This window comes from Muntiacus reevesi, chromosome 2 (assembly GCF_963930625.1).
Source record: "Muntiacus reevesi chromosome 2, mMunRee1.1, whole genome shotgun sequence".
Lineage (NCBI taxonomy): Eukaryota > Metazoa > Chordata > Mammalia > Artiodactyla > Cervidae > Muntiacus > Muntiacus reevesi.
This window is the reverse complement of record NC_089250.1, coordinates 112,718,430-112,731,263: the sequence shown is the minus strand read 5'-3', so window position 1 is coordinate 112,731,263 and position 12,834 is coordinate 112,718,430. Positions and strand designations below refer to the sequence as shown.

Genomic DNA, 12,834 nt, shown 5'->3' with positions numbered 1-12,834 from the left:
GGGATCTAAAACAAACCAAACTCACACAGAGAACAGGGTGGCGGTTGCCAGTAGCAGGAGGAGGGTGGAGACGGGTGAAGGTGGCCAAAAGGCACAAACTTCCAGCTCTAAGTTCTGGGCACGCAGTGCACAGCATGGTGACTATATGGGTACAATATCCTACTGTATATTTGAAAGTTGTTATAAGTTCTCACCACAAGAAAAAAGAAAATTTGTAACTATGTGAGGTGACAGATGTTAAATAGACTTACTGTGGTAATCATTTCACAATTTCACGATATATATAGATCTTTCACATCCTGCGACATGTCCATTATATCTCAATAAAATGGGGAAAAAATTTTTTAAAAGAAACAACTAAGGGTGGAATACTTTTAAAAAAGAAAAGAGAAGAAACTGGCACCTGAACAGCACATGACTCAGTGAAGAGGCCTGACGCACATTCCCCCACTACTGCTGATGAGCTGCGGGGTTGGGGGAAAGCCACTGGACCTGATGATGCCTCAGTGGCCTCGTCCATAAACAGGAAAAAAATGCAGAATTACGTGGACACAAAACAGAGGCGCCAGATCAACTGAACAGCTTTCTTTCCTTCTCCAAGGAGCCTGATGGAAAGAGGTATCTTGTTTAAGGAGCTTCCTCCACCAAAGAGAGCTGCAGCTTGACAGCGTTTGACTACTGGGTGGGGCAATTTCTAACCAAATGCTCTGAACATCACTGTGTATAGACAGGGGCAACCAGCAGAAGGCTAGACCAGACCCTCTCTTTAATTCCCTCTGGCTCTGAGATGAGCACATTTACAGCTCTCTGAAAACACAATTCTGGAAATGAAGTGCCCAGGCAGAGTAGTTCGGCCGGGTGAGCGGTCACCATGTGTAGAACACCAACCCCTGGATTAATGAGAACGTCAAAGCCCCCACGCTGCCACAACCCCAGTATTTTCAGAAGAAATACACACTGCAGCTGAGAGAACAAGGTGTAAATCTTTCATTCTTCCAAGAATATGCAGAACAGAAATTTATAGAGGCAAATCTTTACCTAAAGATCTGGACTTAAAAAAAAAAAAAATCCAATTTGACAGTTTCCACCTTTCTGCCTTATACCAAGTACCTGACTTACTTAAACAGATACAGGAGATGGATGTAGTGCAGCTGGGCTTAACTGCTGCCCTGCACTGCCAGCTCCTTGAATAAGACAGGCCTTGCTCCTCAACTCCCCAGGGCAGCGTTTTATATGTAGAGAGGAAGATGCTGGAAGCCACCTTCTCCATACCACTCCTCTAACACAACCAGAAACTCAAGCCTAAAGAAAGGGGTATTTGCCTGAGATCACGAAGTATAGCTGGGAACAGCTAAGGCTTGAAGATGGGTCTTGGGACCCAGCAGTGCACCCTACTCCCAAACTGTCGAAGAACTAGACAGAGGCATTGCCTATAGGCAGAACACTGAACTAGAATCAGGCTGCTGGGGTTCAAGCAGTTTTTCTCTCAAAGAAACTGCAAGCCCCTTGGCTGGGCAGCTACAAGAGGAATGCTATTTGCACAGGATCTGCAGACACTGCAGCACAGACAGGCAGACATCGCTGTGCACACGTGGACAGCAGAAAGCCCTGCAGGTTCAGCTTCCCCACGAGGGCCGAATCCTATAAACAAGATTACCACCCCCATTAGACCTTTTCTGAGAAGAAAGAATGACCTCTCCAGTTGATGTGACACCAGGCTTTTTTCACACTTCCACCAGGGTAGCAGCCACAACAAAGCAAGCAGCATCCAAGCCTGAGCCCACAGCGCCCCCTCGTGGGTGTCTTCGTGGTTCACCCGACCTCTTGATTCCACCAAACGGAAGGCCATGATGGGCCAGCCTGCAACCCTGGAATGTCCTTCTCGCTCTCTAGCTCAGGGGTTCTCAAACCTTAACCTGCATCAGAACCTCCTCAAGGACTTAACAGAGGTGTGTGGACCCCACAGACTGATTCAGTGGGTCTCAGCTGGGGCCTGAGAACTTGCATTTCTCACAAGCTGTAGGGTGATGTAGATGCTGCCTGTGTCACACAGAGAATTACTAGGCTAACCTCTCTGCACTCTAGACTCAGTGCAAATTATAGCTCCTTACTGGGAAATTCCAAAAGTGCCCCCAGGTATATCATAGGCTGTCAAAGCTGTAGACACGCATGCTCACACTTGACTTTTTGTGGCCCTATGGCTGCAAACCTTTGACCGAAACAGTTCACCTCTTGGAGGCTCAATCTCTTCATCTGTAAAACAAGGATATGAATACCTCCCTCACAGGGTGGTTATAAAAGGCAAATGAGAGAAATCAGTTCAGCACTAGCACTTGGAAAGCACTCCAAAAGTGTTAGCTCTTCTTTTACTTTTATTAGCAGTAGTAACAGTAGTATTACTGTTTCTTTGCCAGCTTCTTAATGACAAGAGAATTCAGAATGACAGAGACACAGAATTCTGAGGCAGAAGGAACATTAGAGACCTTTTGAGTCCAGTTTCCCTAACCAAGCTTGTCAGCAGCATCACGGGGAAGATGTTAAAACTTCAGATGTCCTTCACTGCAACCCAGACTTCTGGAAACAGGAAGGAGGCATGGGCATTTGCTTTTTTAACAAGCCCCCGGGTACCAGGCTAGGAAGCACTCATCAAGCCCTTGTATCTCATCCAGACACAGGGAAACAGAGGCCTAGGAAAGGGAAGCCCCTTGTCTTTCCAGGGCCCCAGGTGGCTGGAGGCTGAGTAGTAGTCAGAAACCAAGTCTCCTGATTTCCAGTCTAGTCCTTTTCCCACTAAGCTAGACTGCTTGGATACCACCTCATCAACACCTAACTTTTGTACAAGTTCCCTCTCCAACATAAGTGAGCAGTCCAAGGGCTTTGGTATCCTCCATGCAGAGGAATTTAGCACGTGACAAGGACAATCAATTCACTGCTCAATATCTAGTTTTCTTTAACTCAACCAAAATACTGAGACCTCCGTAGCCTAGCATACAAGGTTCCTCCCTGGCCTCTTCCCTGCTGACTTCGTCTCATTTCCCACCAGAAGCTCCCTTGTGCACTGATCCTCAACCAGACCACAGACACTTCTGTGGGTATGACTTCCACAAAGTCTAGCATATAGGAAAGGAAGTTCAAGGGTGAGTGGAAAGGAATGGAAATGAAAGTAAGGTGTGTTTATTCCCTTGGCTCACACCATAGGGCTCCAGAACCCAGGAACACCTCTACTTTGCCAGCATAAATGAATCCAGTGTCACAGCTCCGTGCTCTTGAAGCCAACCTGAAGTCTATTTTTGAAACAATTTCTCCTACCAGAAGTGCACTTGCAACACTCTGCTGGAAGCCCCCAGTCACCACAGGGCCATCTCACTGAGGATGACAAAGCCTGCCTGCACTGTGCTCCCACTCTCTCCAGCCTCATCCCCACTCTTCTGCAAGACGACTGCTGCGCCTCATGCTAAAGCTCCCTGCTGTGGGACCTTTCTCCACTTTCACAGTCTTCCTGTGAGACACCTGCCCCCATAGGCCCAGATTATCACCTCTTGCCCGTTAGTTACTCTCAGAAGACTTCTTGCCTTTGGATTCCCATCACGTAACTTAATTACAGTCTGCTGCTTCAATGGTCACGAGCAGAAACCTGGCCACGGGACTCGGGCTAAGTGGCTTAAGCCCCTTTGAGTTCTGCGGGCAGGGACAGCTTCTCCAGCATCTCCCCAGCTACCAGAACAAGGACTGTGCACAGCAGGGCAGTCAACGGGAGATTCGGCTGGCCATCAATGACTCGTTCAATAACACTCCTGGCAACAGGCACTCTAACTACAAATAGCAGTTAGACAAACACAGTACTTACTAGGTAGTCTTGCGGGCTCCCCAGGTGGTGCAGTTGTAAAGAATCCACCTGTCAATGCAGAAGACATGGGTCTGACCCCTGAGTTGGGTAGATCCCCTGGAGTAGAAAATGGCAACTGACTCCAGCATTCTTGCCTGGAGAATCCCATGGACAGAGAAGCCTGGTGGGCTAGCCCATGGGGTTGCAGTCGCCCAGGACTGACTGAACACACAGCATGGCACACACACACACACAAAACGCACAATGAGGGCTCCAGTCGGACAACTGCATTCTAATCCCCCCCCACCACCAGGGTGGAAGTTGCTTACCTGCTCTAAACCCTCTCGCTCTAAACCCTCTCCAACACGGGTCTAGTGGGACCTGCCTCAAGCTGTTGTACAGATTCAAGAACCGCTTATACAGTACCTAACTCAGCCCCAAAGTATGGTTTGTCAAGAGGCTATCTTTCAGGAGAGCCCAAAATAATCAACCTGCCGTTTGTCTCTTCTTTGGAAGAGAGCGCAGCAGTTAGATTACCTGGGCACAAATGAGAATTGATACTCTTGAATTATGGTGTTGACTCTTGAGAGTCCCTTGGAGATCAAACCAGTCAATCCTAAAGGAAATCAATCCTGAATATTCATTGAAAGGGCTGATGCTGAAGCTCCAATACTTTGACCGCCTGATGAGAAGAGCCGATTCATTGGAAAAGACCTTGATGCCGGGAAACACTGAAGGCAGGAGAATGGGATGACAGAGGACGAGATGGTTGGATGGGATCACAGACTCAATGGACTGGAGTTTGAGCAAGCTCCAGGAGATAGTGAAGGACAGGGAAGGCCATGGGGTCGCAGAGTCGGACAGACTAAGCAACTGAACACCCAAATCACCTGGGCACTTGCAGCTACAAGTGGAACGAAAGGGTGCGGTCCTAGGCTCCTCTCGCCAGATTCCTTCTAGCTCTCACCACAAGCCTCACAAGTGCCAAGTGAAGGGAAGGTACTCCCTGACTGCTGATCAGTAAAGCTGACTTTGTGCGTTCATGGAGACTCTTTCAAAGCCTGCTGACAACAGAATTTGATCTGGTTACTATCAGAGCCGACAAAGAGCTCAATCTCTTAAGAACCCTCGAATTGCACACAACTGTGCACAACTGAAAGCTAGTCCTCACTTTCCGCCAGTTGTACAGTACTTGTTTCCAAACTGTTCTCATAGACGCTTCTATCATTTGAGACTCAAAATGGCCGTGTCAGGTCAGGAGAGTACACACTGCGTGCACGCTCAGTCGTGTCCAACTCTTTGCAGCCTCATGGACTTTACCCCACCAGGCTCCTCTGTCCATGGGATTCTCCAGGCAAGAACACTGGAGTGGGTTGCCATTTCCTCCTCCAAGGGATCTTCCTGACCCAGAGATTGAACTGGCATCTCCTGCCTTGCAGGTGGATTCATTATCACTGGTGCCGTCTGGGAAGCTAATGCACTCTTGGAGGGCCCCAATATAGAGAAGCTGACCCAATCAGGGGACCAAGCAACCTGCCCACCCAGCTGGTCTAGATGGAAGACGAAGCAGCGTGCAGATGGGACATGAGAAGGGAGGGCGGGTGGACCAGGCACAGGCCAGCTGGAGCAGAGGCCACAGGGGCAGCAGAACATCTAGCCTGAGGCACAGCCCACCCTCTAACGTTTGCCAGCTGTGACCAGGCCAGAGGGCTGGGCCTGCTGTTGACCCACCTAGCTTAAGAGGTTAGAAATCTGGATCTTTTATGTACAATCCCCTTCAAAAAGATTTCTGGCTGAATGACTGCACCCTGCCCTTCCTGAGCATATCCCAATGGAAAAGCCTACACATCCTGGGACTTGCATGCCAACCCTCACCTGGTCAGGTTCCCTGCAGTGTCTTCACATCAGCCTCTAGTACCCTACTCTGAAAACCCTTCGGTTCTTGCTCCATCGCTTCTTCGAGCCCTGTTCCTTAACTTGGTGGTCACGGGAACTTGGGGCCACCCCGCCAACCCTGCCCACCACGGCTTCCAGCTTCACCTTCTGCCCTGTCCTGAGCCTCTCCCAGGATCTGCTGCTTGCCTACATGCTGCTCACCAATCGGTCTCTGTCCCCACAGCCCAGGTCAGTAGTGGGGAAAACTGCATCTTCACCAGGTTTAGATGACCTCTTCTGGCTCCCACCCACTGCTCACTGAAAACTGCCACTAACCTCAAATCCCCCAGGGATTCCATGCTACCCATTAGCCATTTTGGTTAAAGTGTAACATGCAGGCCTAAATCCCCCATGTCTCCACTCTTCCTACAAGCAAACTATCAGATCTTATTTCCTGGTCCTATTAAGGGAACACAAAGCAGATTTCCTAGTAAGGGAACCCACAGGGCCATGAGTTCCACAAACCCAAATATCTAGCCTCAGCATAACTACAAATGGAACTATACCTACCCTGCCCTCTGTACCCTAGGCCAGCAGGTTCAGGCCCCTCACTTACCTGGTCACATCCCTGCCCTCCCAGCATATAGCTCCTTCAAGTCAAGGCTTCCCAGCATGCTCTCTTCAAAATATTATTCCTTCCTGCAACCCTCAGATGCTTTCTGCTGTCAATTCTTACTTCTCCTGGCTCCCCCATCAAACCAACCAACCAAGCAGTCCTCTAGTGCTCCTGAAGTTTCTCTGGAGCTTTCCATCCACTGATATAGTTCTTAATAGCATTTATAAGCTTGATTCCTACATGTACAAACCAATCACACCAACTGCGGGGAAGAATGAATAATACAGAAAACCCGAATTATTAACATCTCTTCTGTCCCCATCAAACACTCAAGCCCACTACCCCACACAACTGACCAGTAAGCCAGTTCAGCCTCTCAACCTGATGCCTGAGAAAGCCAATCTGAGAATCAGCATCTGGCAAAGAAAAAGCAGCACCAGATAACCCTTCATACCTCATAAAACCCATGCACAATCAGACTTACAAACCAACTACACACTACACAAATATTCACCACTTTAGAGCCTTTTCCAAATTCCCCACCCACAACAGAACATCCATTTATCACATAAGCACAAACCTGCGATAGACTAATGATTTTGTCAGATCCTATTTACTCCAGGATAAATGAGAATGCAGTCTAGTAACTTTCATTTTTATCACAGCCAGCACATTTTTTTCCTTAACAACCAAGTAGGGTTTTAGTAAGACCAAAAAGGAATTCAGGTTTCAAGTGTCTCATGGCACACTGGCCTGGCCCTACACGCTCCATGCTACGGATACTCTCCACACTGACAGCTTTGTGCCAGAGTAAAGGGAAGGACAGACACCACCCCAATAGAGCAAGTTTTCCCTGAATGCTTAACGGAGCATGAGATCTTGGGCTGTTTAATTCTGTTAAATAGCAAACCAATTTACAACACTCCCAGGAAACTTCAAATATACTCCAAACAGCCAGACATGGAAAAGGTCTTAGTTTATTCTTTCATGAAAAATCTGCACAAGCACCACAGATACAGTCACTGCAGAATCTTTACTCCTTCTGTGAATCAAAGAAAAAAGAAATTTAGTTAGCAACTACCTTTTAAAGTCTTTAAAAATTAACAGTACAAAGTCTTCAACAAACTCCAAAATTAATGACACTCATGCAGAACGAACATTAGTAACCTGGTCCATATTAAGTCTGCGTAATCTTAACACAATGCAAGCATCAAGAAATAAAAAAACATTCCAGTTAGTTAGGGATGAGACAAAAAACAAGTTATGAAAACAAAACCATGACACTGCTAGTTTTTAAAAGGCACAACTCTTGAGAGCAACTGTAAATATACTTCTAAATCATTTCACATGCTTTAATACTGTCAACCAAAAAGTCTAACAATCTAAACGAAAAGCTTCAATACCTGTTGTCCAATCTCCAGCTCACTGAATAGTGGCAGGGAAGGGAGAAAGGAGGGAGGAGGGAAAAGAAACATTTCGTTAATAGTCCCTTTGCAAACTCCTAAATAATCTGCATGCAATCAGGTACCTTAATGATGATTGTTTTATTCTTTGCAATTGTATATAGAGCACTCCCTAGATGCACTAATTGATTTTATTCTCCCCAATTTTGAGAACACTCTGCCTGATTTCTGTGGTTCTTGGGTTGCCAATGCCCACTTTAGGAGCCTCAGCCCCTCTGCTCTGCTCAGCAACAACGTGCTGGGCATGTTAGCACCATCAGCAAACTTGAGAATCATCCCAGACTAAAGTCTAATTTAACCAAAGGGAGAGCTCTAAAGGATCAAGCAAGTCTTTTTTAAGACCTGTCTCAGGTTCAGTAATTTAAAAGCCACTATTCACAATCAACAAAAGTAGTGTGAATTAGTATTTTAAGAGACAGAACTCAGCTGATATAAAAATAGTTCAATCGCTTCTCAAACACGAGACTATTAATTTAAAACTCTACAGCACCCAAAAGATGCAATTCCAACATGTGAACAAAAAGTAAGTTAAAAAGAACAATTACGATGCCTGACTTTTTACACATTGTCACCGCTGAGCACTAACACATGGCTGAATGAAGGAAACAATACGTAAAAACGGGTCTTCAGATCTAGATCAGTACACAAATATTGACTGCTTTTCAACTTCTGGAATTTCTGTCAATAGGTTTAGTAAGCCTCACAAACAGGGAGCAGTTCTAAGCAGCAAGCAGTTCCTCCGGCGTCCGTCCACTACAACTCCTCAGCACCAGGAAGTGGTCCGAGCCTGAGGCGGGCACACCAGGTGTCCTGCCTGCTCTGCAGGAGTCACGACGAGAGGAAACACACAGGGCTGTGACCTCCGCTGTTTCAAACCCTGCTAGCCCCAATTCACTCTCAGCCCATTTTTCATGTTACCTGTTTAGGCTGCTCACTGTACAAATATATTTAAATATCTGTGGGAAAAGCTTATCAAAGGTTTTGATGTGAATACTTCATTATCTTGGAAATTTTTCAATTAAAAAAAAAGAGGGCATCAGGTAGAAAGCTGGAGATCAAATAATAAATAATGGGACAGTAGAGAGATGGTGAAAGGCAGCTTTGGGTGGGTGCTCTGAGACAGAGGCTTTGCCAGATTTCATGGACCAGTTTATCAAGCTGCCAGTCAATCAACCAGTCTCCAAGAGAGACACTGCTCATGACTGGATCAGAGAACCCTTCCCAAGCCCTTATTAATGAAGTAAAGCCATTCATTTCCTGAGTACGTGGTGCTCTGGAACATAGCAAGTGCCAATTAAAAGGGGCCACCTTCCTCCACTGGGCCACTTCACAACTGAACATGCATTTCTGAGTTTCCAAAATAAATGTGATTTAAAGTTTCTCTCCTTTGCTCACAATATACTATTTGAAACCATAGCAGTAGTGTTATATAATAGACTATGCTACAAAACTCTCCTCTGAAAGCCAACATGCAAAGCATCAAAGCAAACTCAGTGAAGGTGATGCATCCATCCCCACACCGTGCTCACAATCTCAGTACCTGCTAGACACTTCATTTCTGATGAACAAGAATTCCAAGAAAGTAGAGGAAAAAGGCAAAAAAAAAAAAGTTCACAGAACACTTAATTATTTGTTAATTTGACAACCCAACACCTTAATTCCATTCAACTACTTACAATTAGCTAGCCAAGCTGGTAAAAAGCTGAGAATTAAAATCACTCAAGTCCTGACTAACTGGAGAGGAAAGCAACGGAAAACTGTGCCACCTCTCCAGCATGCCAGGAAAACACGGGCCACATTGATTCAGCTGCTTCCTCAATCAGTTGCCAATTTTAAGAACGTCTGTCTTGGGAACCTAGAACCGCTCCCTCTTTGCAAACCTTTGCAATTAGCAGTAAAGTGAAAACTTTCCTGGTAAGACTTGCAAGGCACCCACCAGGATCACTGAACCGATGTGGCCCTGTGCTGTGCTAATCTGTGAGCTAAGGGGTGGGCAAAGCTACTCTACTGAGGTGTTAAGATACTACGTTACGTGGCTTCTCAAAACAGGTTACCTTCTGTAATCCAGAAGAAGTGGGAAAAGAAGAAACATTAAGAAAGGTTATTAAGAAAACAAAACCCCACTTTTCTACAAACTAAAAACCTGAAACTGACATTTCTGTATCTTCCTTGATAAACTATACCTTTTTGCCAGCACCAACATTGGCCTTTGCAGTCCCCCTGACTTTCTTCATTCTGTTTTTTCGTTCTTTTCGCTGTTTTCTTGAGGTCTTTTTCTTCTCATACAGGCCATGCTGAAAGAAAAAGGTGTATATGTGTATATATGAACATACGACTTGCAAACATCAATTCATCCAACTCCAGGAATAAGCATGTCAAATCTCGACAGAGTCAAGTATCTTAGAATGTATAGCTGGCTTGGCCCTCCACATCCGCTTTCTCTTGCCCCTATGTATTCAACCAACCTCGGATCACTGTACTGTAACTTTACGACTGAAAAAACATCTGAATATAAGGGGATGTTCAAACCAGTGTTCTTCAAGGATCAACTGTACTTCACTATGTACTTGGTATTCAGGAAATCACCTGTTTTTTCATGGCTCCTATGAAGCTAAGTCCAAACTCAAGACATTTGGGAATAAACATTTCATTTCATGTAGGGTCAACCTACGGTTTCTAAATCCATCCCTCTACTGCCAGCCAGTTCCTACCTCCAGGAGCATGTCACCTGCTCTTCCAGACCCAGCTCAAAAGGCACCTCCTCAAATCCTGCAGACACCACTCTGAACCCCATACTCTATCTGTGCTTTTTCTGTCAACCACTGAAGAGTTATTTAGTGAGTTGTCCCTCCAGACTACTTGTTCTTGCTCATTCTGCTGAACCCACAATGCCATTAAAAAAGTGTCTTCAGCAGCAACTGAACAAATGAGAACACCTACTCTTGCAAGCCTATGTTTGGGCTCATTCTTCTTCGCATAATCCAAGGAGTCATAAATCATGCCGAAGCCAGTTGTCTTGCCACCACCAAAATGGGTTCTGAATCCAAATACAAAGATGACATCTGGTGTGGTCTTGTACATTTTGGCCAGTTTTTCCCGAATTTCTGTTTTAGGTACTGTTGCCTTTCCAGGGTGAAGAACATCAATGACCTAAGAAGAAATTATCAAGTTTAGTGTATACTACAATGAAATACATCTTCAAAACTGAGTAACAACCAACCTTTGACGTACCCTTCCTTACCATTTGTTTCCGCTGAAGCAGTCGGTTGGTCATGAACTTCCTAGTCCGGATAGTTACCGTGTCATTCTGAAAATATAACACTCGTTTTAATAGCTTTAATCACTAGTCCATCTTTTCCTGACCTTACTGTGATTTTTCAAGATCTAGAACTGCAAGGTCCACATCAATAGCCGCTTTCTGTGAACAGTTAATTAAAATCAAAGGAGTCACACGCCGTCAGTGCCAGGAAACCTTGAACAAAAGGGGGGAAAAAAGCACCAATTCCCATCTCCTCCTAACACACTTACTAGCAAACTGCCTAACTCACAGGTCACCCCAACACAAAAACAGTACCAAGAATATGTGCTCAACAGCCACACACTGAATCTGTAAAGGCTTACTTGTTTTGTTACAGAAATCACTCTCCAGGTTTCTCAAGCCCCAGATGTCTTGGCCCAGCTACTACTTTGTTGTGCGGACTGTCCCGTGCATTTCAGAACGTTTAGTAGCACATCCACTTCCTAATTGTAAGAATGTCTCCAGACTTTGTCAACTGTACCGTTAAAGACAAAAATCACCCCAAGTTCCACTTCTCTGGGGTGAAGCTGTGATTCTACAAATGTTATTGTCAGACCACCCTGTTTGTAGCAGCTCGCAGAGATCTGACAAGCATTGCACTATCTTCATGTAAACTACCCTTCTTGAATGACCAACTCTACATCCCACAAAAAACGTATTCCCTTCTGAATAGCCCCCCTGCTTTTACACAATAACTACCAGAGAATGTGGGCATTCAGCATCTTTACACTAAAAACAAAAACTTAACCGGTAAGAAGAGCTCTCACGGTAAATTGATAGCTATTTCAACTACAGTTTTAAAAAATCACACCAAACTAAATCCACTTCAACAATGTTCAATTCCTTTAAGTCGGGATCAAGTTAAAAAAATAGATCGAAGATGAAGCGGGGTTAAAAACCGGTGAACCTTCATATGAGTGAACTAGTAATGGCATGCAAGCTCCACACCCCGGGGCCTCCGTTTCCCTCTGTGAAACAAGAGAATCCATTCGGCTGACAATAACTGTAGCTTACACATAACAGTTCCACTCGTCGCAACTCGCCCGGGAGCTGCTGGCACCCTCTTCACCTCCTGGGCTGCCTTCACTGTCCAACCGCCTACCCCAAGTTGAGACTGCAAATATGATGTCTCTCTCTTCACCCCACCCCACCCACTAGACTCCACGAAGCCGACAAACGCACTAGGTACTCCCGCAATCCCCCATTCCTGGGACTCTTGAAAGCCCAACATGTCTAGGTAGACAGCACACAGCCCGGACTCCTCGCCGGCGGCTCCCAGACCCTCGGCAACAGGTCTCCCCGGTCAGACTCGGCCAGGGAAGAGTAACCGGGCTTTGGGGGGGCTGTAACGCCAATGTCAGAACCAGGGGACGGATGATGGCTCAGATATGCGGCGGATGGGTGCACGGGTCCGGAGAGACTCACCATGATGGCGGCTGATCTTCAAGCAGCCAGGGAGGAAAAGAGGGCTAAACTTCTCCGGCCAATCATATCAACGCTCACGGAAGGTCCCCGGACCGCGCCGACGTGGGGGCGTGGCCGGACCGTGAGGCCGACCTCGCCAATGCCTGTTTGAAAGTGCTTAAGATCTGGACTCTGTGGTCTTTCGCCACACCCCCCAGAACGGGAACTGGCCAATCCCGAGGGCGCACAGTTTAGACGGAGTAGGTTTATGCTAGCACATGTTCCGCTTCGATTCATTATTTTGGACTGTCTGAACTTAAAATTAAGTTAAACCAGATTAAAGTTAAATCCC

At 46.1% G+C, this 12,834-nt stretch overlaps 1 protein-coding gene across 6 annotated transcripts; it reads right to left on the bottom strand.

The window, feature by feature from the left end:
- Nucleotides 1–7,277: 7,277 nt before the first annotated feature.
- Nucleotides 7,278–12,579, bottom strand: RPS24 (ribosomal protein S24). Of its 6 annotated transcripts, none has more exons than XR_010661523.1 (7): nucleotides 12,504–12,579; nucleotides 11,022–11,087; nucleotides 10,721–10,930; nucleotides 9,964–10,074; nucleotides 9,321–9,837; nucleotides 7,721–7,742; nucleotides 7,278–7,359 (listed from the first exon to the last, which is right to left on the bottom strand). XR_010661523.1 is itself a non-coding variant. In XM_065922705.1 (7 exons), exons 1-5 carry the CDS (start codon nucleotides 12,504–12,506, stop codon nucleotides 9,333–9,335), a joined length of 396 nt encoding a protein of 131 aa, XP_065778777.1. In that variant the 5' UTR covers nucleotides 12,507–12,579; the 3' UTR covers nucleotides 7,278–7,359; nucleotides 7,721–7,742; nucleotides 9,321–9,332. The 6 variants fall into 6 exon arrangements, 5 of the variants coding, with proteins under 5 accessions (XP_065778777.1, XP_065778776.1, XP_065778778.1 ...); XM_065922705.1 differs by having other exon boundaries at nucleotides 9,321–9,338; XM_065922704.1 differs by having other exon boundaries at nucleotides 7,278–7,742; nucleotides 9,321–9,338.
- Nucleotides 12,580–12,834: the final 255 nt, after the last annotated feature.

Bases quoted from the DNA above. Each gene is read 5' to 3' on its own strand.
- RPS24 (XM_065922702.1), bottom strand. The intron at 10,075-10,720 runs GTAGGTGTTCTC...TTTTTCTTTCAG, and splicing joins CCAAACATAGGCTTGCAAGA to CATGGCCTGTATGAGAAGAA. The intron at 9,838-9,963 runs GTATAGTTTATC...TCTGGATTACAG, and splicing joins ATGTTGGTGCTGGCAAAAAG to AAGGTAACCTGTTTTGAGAA.